The sequence below is a fragment of the Cyprinus carpio genome, chromosome B13, assembly GCF_018340385.1.
Source record: "Cyprinus carpio isolate SPL01 chromosome B13, ASM1834038v1, whole genome shotgun sequence".
In the NCBI taxonomy this organism is placed as follows: Eukaryota; Metazoa; Chordata; class Actinopteri; order Cypriniformes; family Cyprinidae; genus Cyprinus; species Cyprinus carpio.
The window spans coordinates 4,815,992-4,837,719 of record NC_056609.1 but is presented as its reverse complement, the minus strand read 5'-3'; the positions used below and the strand labels follow the sequence as shown (position 1 = coordinate 4,837,719).

General features: G+C 39.3%; 1 protein-coding gene across 1 annotated transcript; it reads right to left on the bottom strand.

Annotated features, from left to right (window-relative positions):
• Nucleotides 1-2,576: 2,576 nt before the first annotated feature.
• On the bottom strand, nt 2,577-20,906 carry LOC109057552 (collagen alpha-1(XXII) chain-like). Its single transcript, XM_042736096.1, has 27 exons — nt 20,750-20,906; nt 20,071-20,183; nt 19,290-19,413; nt 17,457-17,850; nt 16,205-16,282; nt 16,024-16,125; nt 15,891-15,944; nt 11,060-11,113; nt 10,929-10,982; nt 10,783-10,836; nt 10,532-10,585; nt 10,375-10,428; nt 10,224-10,277; nt 9,619-9,672; nt 9,477-9,521; nt 9,335-9,388; nt 9,204-9,257; nt 8,687-8,740; nt 8,471-8,542; nt 8,351-8,386; nt 6,769-6,813; nt 6,643-6,675; nt 6,211-6,357; nt 5,154-5,330; nt 4,237-4,327; nt 3,316-3,393; nt 2,577-3,180 (listed from the first exon to the last, which is right to left on the bottom strand). The coding sequence occupies exons 2-27, from the start codon at nt 20,129-20,131 to the stop codon at nt 2,915-2,917; spliced, it is 2,343 nt and encodes a 780-aa protein (XP_042592030.1). The 5' UTR covers nt 20,132-20,183; nt 20,750-20,906; the 3' UTR covers nt 2,577-2,914.
• Between the last annotated feature and the right edge of the window lie 822 nt (nt 20,907-21,728).

The window sequence follows — 21,728 nt, the reverse complement described above, 5'->3', positions numbered from 1 at the left end:
TGAGTTAATGAGGCTTTAAGCGGGTATGGAGTGGATCAACGATAATTTCCCTGCCCCACTCGAAGCGTCCTGTAATCACTCAGCTGCAGCTCCCCTCTTCTGGATTTCCTTGATCAAAAATAAAAATAAAAATGTTCTGTGTTGTCCGTGATTATTTTCTATTACTTCACAGTAACATCTTTTAGTTATTTATTTATTTAAAATACAGGTCCTTCTCAAAAAATTAGCATATTGTGATAAAAGTTCATTATTTTTCATAATGTAATGATAAAAAATTAAACTTTCATATATTTTAGATTCTTGCACACCAACTGAAATATTTCAGGTCTTTTATTGTTTTAATACTGATGATTTTGGCATACAGCTCATGAAAACCCAAAATTCCTATCTCAAAAAATTAGCATATTTCATCCGACCAATAAAAGAAAAGTGTTTTTAATACAAAAAAAGTCAACCTTCAAATTATGTTCAGTTATGCACTCAATACTTGGTCGGGAATCCTTTTGCAGAAATGACTGCTTCAATGCGGCGTGGCATGGAGGCAATCAGCCTGTGGCACTGCTGAGGTGTTATGGAGGCCCAGGATGCTTCGATAGCGGCCTTAAGCTCATCCAGAGTGTTGGGTCTTGCGTCTCTCAACTTTCTCTTCACAATATCCCACAGATTCTCTATGGGGTTCAGGATCAGGAGAGTTGGCAGGCCAATTGAACACAGTAATACCATGGTCAGTAAACCATTTACCAGTGGTTTTGGCACTGTGAGCAGGTGCCAGGTCGTGCTGAAAAACGAAATCTTCATCTCCATAAAGCTTTTCAGCAGATGGAAGCATGAAGTGCTCCAAAATCTCCTGATGCTAGCTGCATTTTGCCCTTGATAAAACACAGTGGACCAACACCAGCAGCTGACATGGCACCCCCAGACCATCACTGACTGTGGGTACTTCACACTGGACTTCAGGCATTTTGGCATTTCCTTCTCCCCAGTCTTCCTCCAGACTCTGGCACCTTGATTTCCGAATGGCATGCAAAATTTGCTTTAATCCGAAAAAAAATACTTTGGACCACTGAGCAACAGTCCAGTACTGCTTCTCTGTAGCCCAGGTCAGGCGCTTCTGCCGCTGTTTCTGGTTCAAAAACAAACGGTGGCTCTGGATGTTTCTACTCCAGACTCAGTCCACTGCTTCCGCAGGTCCCCCAAGGTCTGGAATCGGTCCTTCTCCACAATCTTCCTCAGGGTCGGTCACCTCTTCTCGTTGTGCAGCGTTTTTTGCCACACTTTTTCTTCCCACAGACTTCCCACTGAGGTGCCTTGACACAGCACTCTGGGAACAGCCTATTCGTTCAGACATTTCTTTCTGTGTCTTACCCTCTCGCTTGAGGGTGTCAATGATGGCCTTCTGGACAGCAGTCAGGTCGGCAGATTGCGGTTTTGAGTAATGAACCCAGGCTGGGAAAAAGCCTCAGGAATCTTTTGCAGGTGTTTAGAGTTAATTAGTTGATTCAGATGATTAGGTTAATAGCTCGTTTTAGAGAACTTTTTTCATGATATGCTAATTTTTTGAGATAGGAATTTTGGGTTTTAATGAGCTGTATGCCAAAATTCATCAGTATTAAAACAATAAAAGACCTGAAATATTTCAGTTTGTGTTCAATGAATCTAAAATATATGAAATCATTACATTATGGAAAATAAAAAACTTTTATCACAATATGCAAATTTTTTGAGAAGGACCTGTATATAAACAACCTGAAGAGAAGTCTTGTGTTTTATTGAAACTAACATTAGCCTGTTAACATGTGTTTTGCACGTGATGGAACAGTACCAGAGTGATCTCTGGAGCAAGAAAAACACATACGCTCTGACTTTAACAGAAAAAAAATGCCTGGCTACTCTGCGTCACTCACATACTCTGGTCTCTGTGCATCAATAAATAGTCTGTGTAACACACGTTTTGTGGTGAGGTTGAAGTGCTTTTGACGTAAAAAAGACATTCTGGATGCATTAAGGTTGGGGAGGATGCCTGGTTTAGCCAACTTATTTAATTTCTAAACTTCATTAAAAAAAAAAAAAAAAAAAAAAAAAAAAAAAATCTGTGAATTAATTCATTCTAACATTTAAATGTTAGATAAACCTAGATAACTTTGGTTGTTCATTTGTAGTGATACTGTATATTAGCTAATTAATACAATAAGGTTAATACAATATCGGTGAAAAGTTTGGAATAATAATTTTCTCTCTTATGCTCAGCAAGGCCGTATTTACTTGATGAAAAAGTAAAACAGTAATATTGTGAAATACTATTACATTTTCTATTTTAATATTATTTATTTATTTATTTATTGAGTCAGTCATGGCAAATTTCTCAATTCATGACCCCTTTAATGTTGAAGTATTTCAAATCCAGTTAAGCAACATATTCTGGAGTAAGAAAACATAAACCTCATGCTCTTGTCACTGGAACTACAGGCGGCATATTGAGCTTTACGGTTTCTCTAAAATTCAGCTTTAAATCTCCCATAAACAAATCACCCAAGCACATAACCTGTTACACAACAATCACAAGGCAAGATAGAGAGAGAAAGAACTGTGCTTAGATATAAATTTTTCATTTTTATTATAAACAGCATTTACTGAAAATTAAATTGAGCAATGTGCAGATCATTTTTGAAACTACATATACATTTGTTCCTATTATAGTATATGCACACTCTGTTCAAATTACCTTAATTTCTTAACCAGTTTTTGCAGTTTGTTACAAGTCAGCATTTTGCAATATTAAATCAGTTTTTCAGTCTTTTGATGGACACATTTCAGTTTTATATTTACATTAATTATCATTCATGTCACAATTTCAGTTTCTAATCCTTCCACCATAATACTATACACATGTCGCTGTCTGACCTTCGAGGTGCTTTCACTGGCGTCCTCTTGACCTCTGAGTTGCCCGTTGAGTTGCCCGTTGAGGTGCACGTTGGGGTGTTTGTAGAGGCACCTGCTGAGGTGCTTGTCGTGGTTGTGCATTAGAAGTAGCATTGAGTAAGGCACACCCAGATGTCAGACAGACCCCAGGAACTCCACGTAGTCCAGGATGACCCCTCAAACCAGTCTGGCCAACATGGCCTCTCTCGCCCATCCGACCTGGTTGCCCATCAAATGCCTGACCAGGTCGCCCACGCTGACCTGGTAATGATATGTGAAAAATAATGAATAAATTAAATGCTGCACAGTCTACCATTGTGACAGTGAGACTCTCATTTGATCTCAGGTGATGTTTCTATGACAGGAGAGGATAATTCTTGTTTATTGTTACGTTACCCTCTGGTCCCTGTTCTCCAATGTGGCCAGGAAGGCCATAGCCTTTAGCTCCCTTGTCTCCTGGTTCTCCCCTGTCACCTGTGGCAAACACAATTTCACTAAAATGAAAAGCCATTTTAATGTGCAAATGAGAATAGATGTTGGTGGTGGTGATGTTGTGTAATCTCAATTATCAGAATGAACTAGTCATTTCATTCATTCGAGTGGCATTACATGTTATATTTTCAACAGTAGAATTCCAGTCATCAAGAATCAGGAACTCATGATGCAGCCAAAGATACTTTATAAGAAACAAAAGATTACTTTATGTCTTTTGTTCATTTGTCAAGTGATTCGTAATGAATGAATCATTCACAAATGACCCTTCACTAGTTGGTGGAAGTGTTCTTTAAATATTCTGTCACAACAAGGTAATATAATTGGAAATTTTTCTTTAAACACTTTGTTTGATCTATTCCTCAGTTGCACCTGTAAACTCATTTGCCTCATTAATGCAGTTTGGCAGAGGAGTCGCACATCTGCTCATGTTTAATAAAGCTATTACTTTTCTTCTGCCGACACTTGCAGACTAACATTGCTTAAGGGCACATGCGCTGATTCGTATTTATTTCGTGACACATCCCATTCCAAAAGACAACAGTTCCTTATGAAGGTGAATCCGTCATATGGGCTGCTCAGTTTTCCAGCTGAGAAGTATTTGTTATGCTAGTTCACTGTGCATGAACACAGCCAAGAGCAATACAGGCAGATAACCCTTTATAGCATTATAGCTTTTCTATATCTTTATTTGTGAATTATTGCGCTAGCTACATCAGTGCAACTGCATTTATTTGATGCAAAGGCACCAATGTGGTAGAGCACCCTTGTATTGGTACATGTCCAATTAGCTAATGTTTGGACTACAGTGTGAAAATGGTTTACCTGGTGAGCCCTGTCTTCCTTGGTCACCGGATTCTCCGTAGAATCCCTGCTGCCCGATTTCTCCTTTAAGACCATCAATGCCAGGATCACCCTATTATAATGGTTTTTGCAGAAATAGTTGCAAATATAGTTATTTTTTAGCAATCAGTCCTTTAGCAGACACTTTTTTCCCCAAAGCAACAATCCCCCTGGAGCAGACTTTGGTAAAACTTTTGCTTAACAGCTACTAGCAGATGTGTACTTTTGTTGTATGGAAAATAGTAGCTTAGACATTCTGCAAAACATCTTATGCATTCCAAGGAAGAAAGTCTTACCGGTTTGAAATGACGTGAGAGTGTGTAAATTATGGTCATGAACAATTCAAAGTGTTTTTTGACTTTACATTGTGTGCAGTTTTTATCATAGCCCTCAATTGTACAATCTTTTGCCTTTAACATGTTTGAATTTGAGGCTCTGTGAACTTTTATCCGCATTTGGGCCTCTTGAGTGAAAATGTTCAAGAAGTCTGAAAAAAAGATCTGCTTGAGAAATATGGAAAGGCTTTCCACTCCAGTGAAGGTGGGATTCTCTCCAAAAACTATTCAACACAGAGCAAGTGCCTCGTCTGTGACTTCCTATTTGTCTTCACGGGGATTTGGAAATTCTGAATGTTTTAATTCCAACCTATACTGCCAAACACTGCTGCACGCTCTCCAGAGGCCTTCACACTATGTACATATCAGACTTGACCTAGAAGAAAGTTGATGTATGGACCATGTTCTTCCTTAGTTTACTATGGCAAAGATAGGTTTAACATGTGCTTACTGTGATGTCTAAAACAAACCACTTATAAATGCCTTTTGTTTCCAAGGCCAAGCTAAATTAAGACTGTTCCAGGGTTGTTGTGAGGTGATTCTTCTCGGAGGTGGGTAACTTACTGGAGGTCCAGATGGTCCTTTTGGTCCTGGGGGACCTGGAGCGCCCATTGGCACGTCTCCATAGAGCGGGCAGACGGCTGCACAAGTCCTTTTCACAGAGTTGGCGAATGTGGACATCTGCTCCAGTACCACCCTCTTGCAGACCTCGATAACATGTTGAGCAGGAAGAGTGGGGCCCTAAGAAAGAGATCATTACAGCTGAAACATGGAACTCTGATCAGAGCACTTCTCGCCCGTGGTAATCTGGAAATGGGTGGCTGTGTAATGAAGGAGGAACAAATACGGCCAACAATATTTCACCAGCCTCATTATGGATTTACAGCCACACTAAATGAAAACCTTGCCCTGAGCTGCAGAGAAAGCCGCACTAATGAGAAAGCGTTTACTAGCGATCTTGACACCGAAATGGTTACCACATATGTCATGCATGCTACGCCAAGTGCCACAAGTGCTGAATCTCCCAGAAGCTTTGAAGGCTTTGTCTGAAGGCTTTAGGCTTAGGTAAATAGGGAAGGTTGAATTTCACCTTTCTTAGAGACATTTCTTTACTTATGCGCACCCTCAGTTTCTTATGGACCATAACGTAAAGTCCCTCAGGCGGGTGGAAGCAATTTTGGCAATATGTCCAGGCTAGGTAATAGGAATGGAAACACAGCTTCTACTATATCTGTTAAGATATATATTCCGTTTCAATCAGTTTCAACCAATTCTGATATTGTAATGCATTGCAGTGTTTTGTAATGTGACGTATCACAATATGGTGGCAATACCCAGCCCAGCTTATGTTTTAGTAACATATCTAAAATCACCAATACTATATATCACCAAAGGTTGCATTTTTAATTAGGCTAGTCTGTCCCTTACACATTGTAGAGCAATTTGTCGAGGCAATATCATTAAGCAAAAAGGTGACTGGCTCTTTGAACTGAAAGGGACGAGACTTTCTTTTCTATATCTTGCACGTCAAATCTTATGATCTCTGTAATTCAAAATGTCAGTCTCTTCCTCCTCCGATTGAAGGTTAGATATGTGTTGTGAGTTGGATTTTCAGACTTACTGGTGGGCCTGGTGGGCCCTGAAAGCCCGCTGGACCACCGTCTCCTCTCACTCCCTTGGAGCCTACACGGCCTTTTCTACCCGGCTCTCCAGCAGGGCCTCGCTTTCCTCTACTTCCCTGCTGCCCTGGCACACCGGCATCTCCTGCCTGGAAAACAAACAAATACAAACACACCCCATAAACAAGCAAGTTCACTTTTATACTGTGTACATATTTCTGAACGATATCTCAACAGAACGTCTGGGAAGAAATACGACATGGAACTCAAACAATACGCTGATGTGGCAGTCGGTTGCGTCTTTCCAAAACTAGCTTTGTAAATGTAATCCAACTAGATTTCTGCTGCTCCAGACCCATCGCTGCTAATGCTTAGAAGTTGCCTCCATGGTGTTAATTAAACAGAAATGTGAACAATCTCTGAGACGTTCTTACCCTGCCTTTAGGTCCTTTGACTCCCTTTGCACCCTGTGGAAACAATGTGGCTTTGTGAGAAACAAGAACCATATGATAAAGGAAATGTGTCAACAGGAAAAGAAATGCATTTGAGTCAACAACTACCTTCTCCCCTTTGCTTCCCTGGACCCCTGGAATGCCAGTGTCACCCTGGAAGATACAAAAGCAACATTTGCAATTGATCCAATAAATGTGATTTGTAGTTCAAAATTAGTTGTCAAAGTGTTGGGAGAGGAAACCCTGAAATGATGGTGAGGCTTTTCATCACTTTGTGTTTGTGTGAAAAGAGAGCTGTAAAACTCAAAGGAAAACCATTTGCTGCAATGTGTCCTAATCGGAAAATTGCCCTGGAATTTGACACATTAGCCTGAGATCTAATTCTGTGTACTCTGGCGCTCAACTGCTCTACAGACGCTCTACACGACGAACATGATGTTCCAAGTGTTTGCTACAATGTTCCTGCTACCAATGACTATATTTTTTATAATTCTTTCTGGATGGGAGCACATTTGAATTCTAGACCGAGGGTCCCATTTCTTTTGCTAAAATGAATAGTGGCAGGAACAAAACCGATACTTTCCATTTTCTAACTTTTGTATGCTTTCCATTTTTAAACCATGTATATTACATTACATAACATGTTAATACAACATCAGGCTGTTACCTTGATGGCCAGTCATTCAAATTTCGCATAGTATGTTCTGGTAAATGTGTCTTTACAGTGGTTAAGAGTCACCAGTGCTTATGGCGAAATCCATGTGATGCTGAAACAATGTTTAGATAAAAGATGACCACTGAGGGAAAAGATGTTTCTTTTAACACCATATAATCCTTCACCATCTGACGCTAGAGTCCCTGTGAATATTAGATTATTTTCAAATATGCTGATGGAAAGTCTTGTCTGCAGTGACACGTTTAAATGAAGTGTGGAGATCTTCTCAGAAGTTTAGATATCAGTGGAGGGCAGATGCTGGAATGAGACCAGAGCAGCCAGCAGTTTCAGTCTAACACACTTTGTAGTGTGACTGCACTCAGAGCCAAGTCACTGTACACGGAGCCAAAAACTGCTGTGCTAACCAGTGAAGAGCTGTGCTGCTCAGACATGACTCCAGTGTGAAAACACGTTCTGTGCTTTCAGATGACGACGGGTATGTTCTGGCTTTTCTCCATTCGCTCTGTTTGTGAATGGGTGAGTTCCTCCTTCTCAAGATGATATTGCAGCAATTTGTCAAGGCTTAAACAAATCTGATGACACACTGTATTAGTATACATTTCACAAGTGTTTAAATGGTTGTCCATCACATCAGATGGTTTGCTGGTCACTGTGAATGCTCATAGCAGTGATTCAGTATGTATAGATGCCAAAGGGACTCTGAAAAATATATATTTTTTTTATTTTCAGATTTATTTTAGACTGTGGATCCTGGGATATCTGGCTACACTAAGCCAATACTGACACACGATCTTATACATCTGCAGTGACCCCTCTATAAAGTTTTCTGCATGACAGAACTTTGATGAGCTGTTGTAGAAATATGTTAGATTTACAAGACAAGAATTTATAAGAGATGATTTACATCACACCTTGTCCCCAGCCATTTTATGTCTGTTTGCAGCCTCTTGAAAGATTCAAAATGCCCTTTATATGAGACAAAATTGGGTTTCATAATTTGGTGGAGATCATTACCTTGGGGCCTGGTCTGCCGGGTATTCCCATGTGCCCCTATGAAGACATGGCATGTTTTAGCATTTTGGAGGGTAGGAACTTTTATTTCAAAAGCTTTGGAATATTTGGAATATAGCTCACCGTTCTTCCAGGGGGCCCAATAAATCCTGGTCTTCCTGGCTTTGCAGCAGAGCCCTTGTAACCTTGCGGCCCCTGGAGATGACAGCACTTTATAAATCTACCAGAAGGCAGGGTGTATTTCTATGTCATAAAAGTCCAAGGTAAAATATTAAGGTGGTATTCACAAAAGTCACATATAGCTCAGTGCAGTGGTCAATTCTTCACACGAGCACTTACTGTTAGTCCAGGAGGGCCCATTTCCCCCGGAGGCCCTTGTTCGCCTTTTTCACCCTGTGTAAAATATTCAAGCATGTTACATAAGCACACACAACTACACCCAATCAGACAGATGCTTCTTTAGAGATAGGAATCATTAAGGACTTAAGCAGTAATTTATTTATTTTTTGTCTATATAAATTCTGATTTCCTTAGACGATTCTGGTTCATTAATGATCCTTTTAGAATTTTCAATGTATTTAATATAAGTGTATATATATGAACAATAAACAAACTAAAATCCAATACAGTAAGTGAAGAACCGTTCTGATCGATTCGGTGAGTGATTCACTGGAGAGAACCGTTTCATAGTTTGAGTTCTTTTGAATATTTTGTTCATTAAAAATTCAGACTTACAATACACAACTAAAACAATTTTGCTGTGTGCAATTTTGTTACATTTAGTAACTAAATAGCGGTGTAAAAATACAACTGTGTGTTTCAGAGGAAGAATACAAGTCAATAAGAGTTAGGTTACCCTTTCACCAACTTGTCCAAGTCTTCCCTCGGGTCCCTGTGGTCCTTGATAAGCCTGCATGTGGTAATACTATGAGATTAAAAGCAAGCTAGTGGGCATGAAACAAAGTTCAGCTGATAGGCAATCATTACCTCAATTCCAGGGTCTCCATCTCGCCCTGGCAAACCTGAATCACCAACTATACCCTGACATAATCAAAAGAATCAACACTAGACTTTCAACTCATTGGTCAACATAGTATCTGTCATCATGACTGCTTGACAAGTAACCAACCTTTTCCCCTATTCCACCAACGTTTCCTTTTGGGCCTTGAATACCCTGTGAAGAGTAAAAAAGATATCTACTGTATGTGCCATCAATATGTTTCCATCATCCATCTGATTGTTTAAAGCAGCATGATTTTGTGACAACCTACTGGCTTTCCCTTTTCTCCAGGTGTTCCTCGTTCACCGGGATCTCCCACAATCCCCTGTCACAGAGCAGAGAAACAATATAAACATGCAATCAAATTCCCATGACATTTGTATGCTTAAAAAAAAAAAAAAAAAAAAAAAGGCCAGCTTTGCTGCTTGTGGTGTCGACAGATTGTATATGGCAGGATGTCTGCCAAGTTGGGTCGGAACCCTTATTTGATCTTAGAATTATTGAATTCAGCTTTAATTTTCCTCAAACCACCATATTTTCAAAGCTGGCATTTGTAAACAATTTTGTTGATGTTAAAATTGTATCCCTGCAGACAGTTTCATTCCTTTTCAGACCCCAAAAGATCAGGAATTTCAGACTTGTGGTGTTTTCCCTAAAGTTTTTAGTTCCTTTTGGCAGCCTGTAATGTTTTTTTAAAAAAAAATACTAATAACAATCCCAATACTAGTCTTCATTTAATCGTTTATATAATACAGCAACGTGCACATGCATAAATGTTCCAAGTAGGTGTCCGATTTTAAATTTAAGATCACTCCATTGGTATTAAATGTCATGCAGCACATCGCTGAACGTCCCCAGCCTGATTTTTTTTTATACCTGCCGACCCCGTGGTCCTCGAGATCCTTCAGCTCCAGATAAGCCTTCATTTCCCTGTTCCAAGAAGGAATGGGAATTGTGAGATTTCCAACTAAACACAGCAACAATGTTTTAGAAACAATAACAAACCAGAGTGAGGGAGAAAACATACCTTCACTCCCTGATAGCCCGCAATCCCCTCATATCCCCGTTCTCCTGCTGCACCCTGGGAGATGTGGTGGGGAGCGAATGAGTCATTCATATCCCCAATAACACAATCCATCTCACATATATTTTATCGAAGCAAAGTGTTTTACAACAGAACTTACAACTTCCCCCTGCTGGCCAGTCTCACCCCTCTCCCCAGGTGACCCTCGCACTCCCTTTGATAAGACACACAACATAACACTTAAATAATGTGCAATGCACTGGTTACCTTGATGTGCTCAAGCTATGATACAGCACATGATTTCTGTGTGCATTACTTCTAAAATGTGGTTACTGCAAAAATTATTGCAACAAGCTGCAACCAGCTTGTGTCCAAAGGTGATTTAGTAGACTACACTAATGCTGTTTTTACCTTATGACCTGAAGCTCCTTTTAGCCCTTTCAGGCCTTTGGTTCCTCTGTCACCCTGTGGGAACGAAGAAGATTTGTTATTGCAAACTTTTGGTGCAAAGCTACAAGGCCATCAAAATGGGGCTCTGCACTTGGATGATGTATTACCTCCTGGCCACGAGGTCCTCTCATGCCCTTTTCTCCCTTGATGCCTTCTTCACCCTGTGGAACGCGAGTTGACCGTTGAGTGGATCTGTACAACAAAGCCAACCAAGGGACTGTACAACGAAGCCACTCACCTTAGGCCCAGGTTCTCCTATATGTCCATAATCTCCAGTGTTCCCACGTATCCCCTGCAACAAGAAGTTCTGAGATGAATGCTTGCAAGATTGCTTGTAATTGTGAATAATATGTAACAACGACAACAGATGTAGACATAATTGGCCAATAATGTGGGCCAAAGACGTAAAGAACTTGGTTTCGGTGCTGGAAAAAGGCAGCATGTATTCCACTATATGACAGCCCGGAGCTACAGAACGGCTGGAAATGGTTCCCTCCATGTTGGTATAAAAATGCACTTGACCAAACAAGATCCTTAGTCACACAACTGAACAACTGCCAGTAGTTTTAAGGGTTATAATGAAAAAAAAAAAAAGAAGAAAAATAACTATATTTAAAGGGCAAGCAGTAGAAGTCTAAACTCCATAAGCCCTGTGCACAGTTTTTCTTACAAATTTACTTTTTTTTAAATATATTGCAACAATGGATTAACAACATGGTTTAATGCTTAAGAACAGCTGTTCTTGCATCACAGAGGCCAACTGTGAAATTTGGCCTGATTGTGTAATAAATCTTCCTTTCCTTCATTTGTAAGCCATTATCAAGTGCCCTGTGGGGGTGGGGGGCATTCATGTAGAATTCTCTGGTATTATTTAAAGGAGTAGTTCACCCAAAAATGATAATTCTGTCATTAATTACACATCCTCATGTTGTTACAAACCCGTAAGACCTATATTTTTGATTAAATCTTAGAGGGGGACTTAGAGGGGGATTTTTTGATGAAATCTTTCTGACCCTGCATAGACAGCAAGAGAACTACCACGTTCAAGACCCAGAAACATAGTGAAGCACATCATAAAAACAGTCAACGTGACATCAGTGGTTCAGTCGTAATTTTATGAAGCTATGAAAATACTTTTTTTTGTGCGCAAACAAAACAAAAATAATGACTTTGTTCAACAATTTCTCAAGCCGGGATTTGAACTCAGGACACCCACAGCTTGACGAAGCTGTTTGTTGGTGCGCTGCTTACAAGGGTATCGCCGCCAACACATCGATTATTTTAACAATGTCCTTACTACGTTTCTGGACCTTGAACGTCGTAGTTCCCTTGCTGTCTATAGGGGGTCAGAAAGCTTTTGGATTTCATCTTACGCGATTGGAATGACATGAGTGTGAGTAATTAATAATAGAATTTTAATTTTTAGGTGAACTATCCCTTTAAAAAGTGAAATGTGTTAAATGGAGCTGAGACACTCTTAAAGCCTATTTCACACTAGATATGTAAGCGCAAGCAGCGCATATTTCACTGCATGTTTAAGCGATACGTCACCACATTGCAGAAGCAGAGAAGAAGTGGCAGTACAGTGATCATTTGGGCGCTGAGTCTATTTTTGCTGCACTGCTCACTGTCAGCAAACACATGAGATGAGAGGTTTATTGTGTTTTAGAAAACACACCAGTGACAACACAACACATAAAAGCATGTTAAAACTATTTAAAGTATAATCATTGCTTAAGATGATTTTTTATTTTTCGCATAAACTGTACTGCACAACATGTTATATTGTTAACGTCTTATATGGTTACATGCAACACCATTGCATTAGAACATTATTGCAATTGTAAACAAATGTACTTGGCAGTGTGAAAGCACAATGGGTGCGCACAGAGGCGCCGCTATGGTTTCCAGGCCCCATGAACATCGTTTACTCGGGCCAATGAAATGACTGGCCATTATCAAATGCTGAGTCACTTAACACAATAAGCAAGCAGTACCCTCGGTACATTAAGTTCTGTGCTACAGCCACACTGTGAAACTAGTGGAGTAACCTCTGGGAACAGGGGATTACAAAACACAGTAAATACTTTTTCAATCTCCTCCTGGCACAGAAGAGACCACACATGGCAGCAGATGTAGAGTGTGTTTGCGGGGGAAATGCAGTCGGTAGCCCCCAGCAAGGAGGCACTAAACACAAAGTTGCCCCTCTGCTGCATATTCCATCAGACAGATCCACTCTTGCAGCGGCCTGACTGTAGTGGATTATCAAAAGTGTGGGTGTGTATCTGGGTGGGAGACTGTAGGAAGAAAAGAAGGATAGAGCATGTGTGTTTTTGGAAAGACAGGATAGATTCTATGACCGATTTACAGAAGCATCTTCAATGTTAATACTTGAAAAAGAGCTCTGCCGCATGCTGCTGGGGCTGATTTTTAGAGATATTATTCCAGCACACCACAGAGAACTGGACTCGGATCAAAGAGGTAAATTAGTCATAACTCCGGGGTGGAAAGAATCAAGTTTACCGCCCAAGGTCGCTCACGAACATGAACTGTGCTTACATAGCACAAATGCATACTAGTAATTGGATCCTGATGCGCTATGCCATGTCCTTTAATTAAGCTGATCGGCAGACATTGTCCTGTGTATTTGCAGGACCTGTTTAGACTCTAATGGCTTTGCTTCCTTTCAGTTTGTCTCAGAATGTCGGAGACTGACGCCACAACTGATTTTTCTGTTTATTTATTTATACCACTGCAGCTCAAAAACAAATGGGTGTACATTAAATATAACGATTCTGGAAGCATTTTAAATTATTTAGTCACATTACGCATGGTGAACTTTTCTGACAGAGTGCAATAGTAGGGTTCCGGAAGTAAAATTACTATAATTTTTTTCATAGAGAATTAGTCTTATTATGGTAATGTGTAAACCTATCAAGAATGACCATTACAGGCCAGGAGAGAGGAGTGTTAAGAATAGAGACTGCCTTAATCAAATATCTATCTAAATTGAAATTAGCCTTCCTTCTTGTGTTATTTATAGTTGAGGTGAGTTGACCTATTGAGCAATGGTGTTTGAGAAGTTTTGTGTTGGTACAGCTGGCATTTGGCCCACAATGTGCTTACAATAAATTAAGAAAGATGAAGCCCTTATGCCTGATGCACACTCCGTATGCTGCAGGGCTGCCAACTCTCATGCATTCAGCGTGAGACTCACGCAATTGACACTTTTCTCACGCTCTCACGCCACACATCCATTTTCTCAAGCAGTCAAAAGCACCCTCAGTTAAAACTATAATAATAGGATATTGGCGAAATAAATTTGGTAAAGGCTCCAGTGAATATTTGTGTTTGCTCTCTGGAAACCGTCAAGATTCTTTACAATGTGTTTTCATAGCACTGAGCAATGTAGCCAATCACAGACATATCTGTTGAGTTCTTAAACACCCTTCAATTTTGTAAAATAAATCCTTAAATAAATACAAATAAATATGACAAACTAAACAAACCTTCCAATATCAAAAAAAAATACCAGTTTATACTTCAGAGATTTAACTTTACTTCAGTGCTTTATGGTGGGGTAAGGTAAAATGCTGGCTCAATTTACCCCACATCATTTGGCTCACTTTTGGCTCACTTTGCCCCATAGCTACCATTTTGGAAAAACTTAGCTTGCTTACCAATTCAGGCTAATATTTAGCTAAATGATTTGCATAGTATTATATGTTGGTAAATCACATATATGCATCATAAATATTTCTTAGACCTGGATAAATTTACTTTGATGTAACAGCCATTACATGCTAAAATTTGACTTTGACAAGTAAATGGGTGCCTTCCACTCCTCCTGTGTGTTTCTTCTTTTCACAGTCTGGCAGAAATTATGAGTGGTTCCAAAATATTTGGTCACATGATTTCAAACCACATGGATGTGGTGTGGATCGGATTTGTAAAATTGGGGTTTTGTGCGGTTCAGGCTAAAAACAGCTTAAGGGATTTGAGCCATACAATGTATGCCAAAAAAAATGCTTGTTTGTTGCCTGTGTGAACAAAGCCAAGAAGCGCTTAGAAACCTTCCGAGAAAACTAGAGACGGTTGAAGCTTTCAAGTTTATGCAATAAATTTAGAATGTAGACATCTCAGATAAGTGACAAGAAACCTCTGTGTTTATCCCGAGGTGTTAAGGTTTGGCTGGTTAGCATGCCACTGTTAAACTCAATCAGGTCTTAAAAAGCATTTTCTCTATCATCAGCCATTAAATGTAGTCTGATTATATTATATAATAAATAATAATATAGTAGATGCTTTCCCATGCCTAACTTTTTTTTGGAGGGTTCTTAAAGCATGAAATGGTTCATGGATATTGTCAGGATGTCACGTTAATGTGATTAATTACATGGAAATTACAGCTCATATTAGTGGCTGAAAACCTTCATTGTTCCATGAGCGAAGATGTTAGGTTTCAAATCTAATACTTCAAAGGAGTACCATACTCTACAAAGAAGTACAATTGAGATGAATGCCTATGCTTTCAGCAGGTATTATAGACATCCTTGGTTTGTCCTTTCAAGAGTGCCTGCAAGTGTACCGCTGTGCACATAAGTGGTTTTATACATTCTTAAATGTTTCAAATACCACATACCTATCACTCAAGTACATACATGATGGGCTTTAGCTAGCATACAACAGCAACAGCCTATCACTGACAGTAAATACTGCTGCTGTCAGTAAATAAAAATCTAGCACAGGATGCTCTGGGGAATGAGACAAGCCACAGTGTTTACCATTTTCTCAAAGCAAGTCCTGACTCTTGTTTCCATCGTGCTGTACTTCAGTAATGCCATTTTCCACAACTTCACTTCCCAGGCAGGATCTATTCTAGGTTAATTCCCTCTCTCCTCCATCTCTTCTTTTGATCCTCTCTGTTTGCTTTCATTCCTGACAATGCATGTTTGTCCATTAATAGCCTCTCATTAAACCCAAGTGACCAGCGACTACTGCTTGTTGTTTGTCCAACTCAAACACAACAGAGTCCCACACTATGGTGAGATTTCAGACAGAACTCTTACCCAGTTTCCCACTCTGCCTGGGTCTCCCGTATTCCCTGGCAGGCCTCTGTGACCCTGCGGAAGAAGGACACACTTGTAGAGATTGCATAGCAGAGTTTATTGTTTAAGAAGAGAGAAACGAGGTTTTGGCCACCTTGGGTCCTGGGCGTCCCTGGACACCCGGCTGTCCATGTAAGCATTTACAGGTGGCTCTTCCTCTTCCAGCAGTTAAGCCAATCTCAGCATGTCCTCCGCACTGTTGAGGAACATCAGCTGATCAGCTGAAAGCTCATGCAGAAGAGGGCAAGAGCCCACACACAGGACAGCTGACTCACCACACTGGAGAGCTCACAGCAGCCTTCAGAGTATGCCTGATCCGCATCGCAGGAGACCTCCATCTTTTGCAGATCCACCTGCACAAACACGTATAGCTTATCAATATTCTTTTACTTAGGATACATAACACTTAGGATGTAAAGAGATTTTTCTAGTGTGCTTTTAGTACAGTATACTTCTTTTACTCTAAAAACAAGAGAGTATAATTTTATTATAAGTATATACTTAAGTATGCTTGGCTCATGTTGACTTGGCTTTACACTACTATAGAGAAAACTCAAAAATTCCACAGTGTGGATAAACTGTAAGTACAGCATACCTTATAAATCCACTTGTATTGTTGCAATAGCAAATAAGAACTTGGATGTTTGCTAGTTGTGTACTCAAATTCTATTACTGTTATACTTAAATGTCTGTTTATAAACTACAAATCTGGGCTGCGTTCCAGTTCACTTTTAGACACACACTCGTGAACTTCCCTAACCACTTACCCTCGGGGGAATCCCCACCGCCATTTTGAAGTGCATTCCACTTCATCAAGTGGACGAGTGAAGTTTACATGGACATACCCTTGACCCCTCAATTTTGACTGAGGGAGCGAGTCTGATTCATATGCTTCATATGCACACTTCAGGCCACTCTATAGACCACAATGCAACATTGCGTTTAATTTATCCCCACCCCAAACAACTCTATAATATATAAATTATTATTAATATTATTATTATTTTACATTTCTAACAGTCCAAGCATTCCGAGTAAATGAGAAGGAAGGCAGTTAGCGAGTGAAGGGCATAAAAAAGTGAACTGGAACGAAGCCTTAGTCTCAAAAGGTTTGAAATAGTACACCTACAAGTATACTACTAGTATATACTTATAACACCAGGTCTACTTGGAAAATATAGTTGAACTTAAGTTTACCTAATAAAATTTTCTCATTTGCTAGACTTGATTTAACGAAGAAGCAGGTCATCAATAATGGCAACTCTAAGATATTCCAACTCTACGATCTTCCAAAGCCCTTTTTGCTACTCCACATATTCAAACTTAGCATGTTGCAATAGGTTATAAGACCAATAATTTGATCATCTATTAAATAAAAATTTAGCTTGTTCCCTTTTTTTCTGCAAAATATCACCTTTTGCATTCCACAGAATTCATTGTTTTAATGGTGAGTGAATAATGACAGCATTTCCACTCAGCCTGATAATTCCTTGTAAATCAGTACTCTAGCCTGTCGCTGGTACTCACCGAAACCGAGCGGTCCCCTACAGCCCTCTTGACGATGGAAGTAAAACCTTGCCGGATCACAGGCTGTGGCTCATCCAGGTGCTCCGCGCTGACCTCCTCACAGTCCACCAGCAGCTTCACCTGCTCTCCTTTTACACTCAATGCCAGCTTGTGCCACTCGCCGTCAAAAAGTTTTTCCACCCTCTGGAAGGTCCGCAGCATTTGCGTGCCTTGTTGGCTGGTGTAGAAGAAGTCCAGGGTTTTAGTGTCACCCTGAAAACGAAGGCCCACCTGGTCCCTGCCTTCAGGATCACTGACTTGCCACAGACTCCAGGATGCTTTAGCAGTGTCCTTGGGCACTTTGAAGGTGGCGATGACAGAGTAGTCTGACGGTAGACCGTCCGGGTAGATGATGCTGGATGGAGAGATGGGTGAGAGCATATGTGCAGTTCACAGGGAAAGGAGAAATGAATATTTCAGTGCATACAAAGCCAAAGAAAAATCAACCGCTGAACAGCACAAAGTAGTGGTGTGAATGATTCAATAAGTCACTCATTAAGACCTGCCTCTGCTGAAAGAGTCGCTGAAAAATCCCCACCACTAATGCAGAAACTAATGTATGTCTAGAACTCACACACACAAAAACCTCAGCCAGTTCAATTCTGTGGACTGGAACTAACTCCTATACAATGGAGATATGTGTTACAAGTAGAGCTGTCAAAAGATTAATCGCAATTAATCGCATACAAAATAAAAGTTTTTGTTTGCATAATATATGTGTGTTTTTGTGTATATTTATTATGTATATATAAATACACATACAGTATATATTTTGAAACTATTTACATGTATTTGCATGTCTATATTTATATTCATATAATTTATATTATAAATATATTTAATATATAAACAACATATTTTTCTGAAATACATGCATGTGTGTGTATTTATATATACATAATAAATATACACAGTACACATACATATATTATGTAAACAAAAACTTTTGTTTTGGATACGATTAATCGCGATTAATCATTTGACAGCACTAGTTACAAGTATAAATATCATGACAATAATAGTAGAGTTAGTGAACAAATTGTCTCATGAACGTTGAATATAAGCTGTGGCACTGGATACAGTGATGGTACTTGGTACACCATATTTAAAAACATGCTAATAGCTTTATAACTTTTGGTACATATTCTGTTTAACAGTGGTCTTTTGCAGTGACCTTTTGTGAAGTTTTGCATTAATCTAAACCAAATGGTCTCCAATGGTTTCCAATTCAGTTTTCTGCTCCTGTTGGTTTTTAAAGAGAACCAGTTTGTTGAAATTAGCAGTTTATGTTTCCAAGAACAATGTTCATTTACGCACAGTGTGGTTCCACTGCTCTCTCGTTTTCTCTTTTGATGCTGTCGATCGCATTTTGCATTGACATTTGGTGGTTGTTTTACAGTCATGTACTTCTCATGATTATTTGGTCAAGTAGGGGATGTTAGTGGGAGGTATTGTTGGCCCACACGCACAAAAGGAAAGACCCAGCACATGCCATAACCACAGCTGACATGCAGGAACAGCTGCTGATGCTTGAGAAAGACGTGAGAATATAATGCCAACATTTCAGGACAATGACTATTCTGTTTAGGAACAGACAGCTCTGTGTATGCATGCTGTATAATGTGTGAGCATATATCTGATCAAATTTAAATCAAACCCCAGATTATAGTAGTGGAAGTTTCTGGGAAGCAGGAGCAGGAAATGAAAGATATTGTTTGGAGGCGAGCATGATTACGCTCAGTGGAAAAGCAGAAAGAGTGGAAAAGTATTATGTCAGAAGGACGATATAAATACCTTGTGCTCTTTTTGAGGTGGAGGGACGGGTTAACACGGTACGCCACCACGTCAGGTTCAGACCCGTTGACCCTACTCACCCCTCTAGACTCGGACAAGCCAAACTCTTCCAACAGGTCATATGCTAAAAATAAAAGCAAATGGGCCGCTCAAAAAAAGGGGAATTTCAAGGTCGATTTCAACTGAATTTTGAAAGAATAAATGCAACTGAGGCCAGGTTTTTTATTATTTACAATAGCCTGACAGAGTTTATGGATTTATTTAAGATACAACACTTTGATGGCGTTTGACAGTCTAAATGAAAAAGAAAAAAGAAAGAAACTGCAATGAATTGACTAAAGTCTAAGTCATGATTTATTCTCTAGTGATATGAGAGAAAAAAAGAAAATGAAAAAAAGAATCCAAAAGAATGGAAACTTTTGGATATTTAAATGGAATCTGGATTTGGAATTAAGCTGACAGATCAGTTTCCACAAAAAAAAAAAAAAAAAAAAGTGAGAGTGACAGACACAGTTCAATCTTCATCAAGTAGCCCTACTGCACGGATGATGATGTACCGGCCAGGAATGACTTAAACTGGTCCGTGCTTCCCTCTACTGGTCAATAAGACGAGCAAATATACTCTTTCATAGCCATTTCACTGTAGCTCACCTGATACCGTGCTGTCAGTAGTTGCATTCAGAATAATCTGAGATTCTCTTCAAATTTGAGGTCAAATTCATTTACGTTGAAACACATATCCTGACATGGTACTGGATTTTGCGGTCGGTTAGATTCTTACTTGCTAATTCCTGACATCTGACAAGGCCAAAGACAGCCAGCAGGACTGTGATAACCAGCATTTTGCTCAGAGCTGGAGCTTTTGAAATGAAGATGGTTGGAATTTAAATGTGCCTGCAAAGGGAGAAAGATTGCAAATATAATGGTAGAAACAACTTTATAGCACTGACATGTAGACCCTGTATAATCGGAATACAAAATTAAATATCATGTAAATGCTCACTGAAAATACAAATTTCACAAAACAGAAAACAACATTATTTAGCAAAAATTCTAGAAAAATTCTGCTATTAATATAAATGTGATATTAACTTACATTTCAATTCCAAATGCATTTAAAATGTGATTACTGCTGTGAGATAACACTGGCAACATGTTTTGCAAAACTCTCTTTTGTACAAAATCAGATGCATTTATGATAAAACACACAATTATTTCTTTGTAAGCACTCTTTTAAATTGAATATTTCATTTGAAAACCTAGGACAATCAGTATTTAAAAAACACGAATATATGCACTGATGCAATAAACAGTACAGTACATTTGAGTTCAACTTTCCAGTATAATAATGGTTTAACACAGAGTGTGATATGCCATCTTCAGGAGATTACATTTTAATTGAATTAAACAGCAGCTGCTTTTACATTTATATCTTCTATAATCATATGTCATTTACTTACATATTCTTCTGAAGCAAGTTCACTGCAGGTTGTTCCTTGGCTGTTCCCGCAGTGATCCTAAAGAGAATTTTAAAGAAGCATCTCTGGTCCCAATGTTGACTTCAGCCTAAACCTGCTTAGAAGAAAACCTGATCCATGAGCTCCACTCCACCCTCGGGCCCAACAGGCCTTCATCCCTCTAGCACATTATCCTATGCAAACACTGACCTCCGCATTCCTCACACAATCATTCTGCAGTCAGATGTTGCCGTTTTGGGGGACATTTTTAGCCATGTTGGTGTGTTTATTCTCTTTTCAGGTGGGCAGTGATGTTTTGGTATCTGTATCATAAATGCTTCATGCAGATTTGTGCATATTCTATGGCTGCTGCCCCAAAAATGACAACTAGATTTTTATATAGATTGTAGACTACAGTAGAGGGAACACACCAAAAAAAGCCCTAATTTGGTCTAAAAGCACTAATTTGAGCACTAAATGCTCCCCAAACTGTGTGCTGAACTTTCAGATAGGATAGAAAACAAAAAACAAGAAAAGGCAAAGTATCTCTAAGTCTACAGCAGACAGTGGACCACTGTCTAGATAGCAAACTAGGAGACAGATGTAGTATGTCACGGATAGGCACTAGCAGAGCTCTGCAAACATTCTGTAGGCCACAAACTGACCTGCTTCTAAACTATTAACCGGGCTTTAGTGTGAATGCTTATAAATAAAAATATATATTATATTAGATCAGCATTTATAACATAAACAGAAACTCCTGACAACTATTTAACCAGTAAACAGTGTTGTTTTAATTTTTGGATTTATTTTTAAATCAAATCTTAAAAAGGACATTTACAAACTGGTAACAAAAAAAGTATGGTCACTGTGAAGGCCATAACATATTTTTCAAATCATTTTCAGTCATAAAATTCTTGAGACCTCGTGCCCAATGGATGGGGGCAATGTTTCATTATATAAAGGTGATCACTTACTCAAT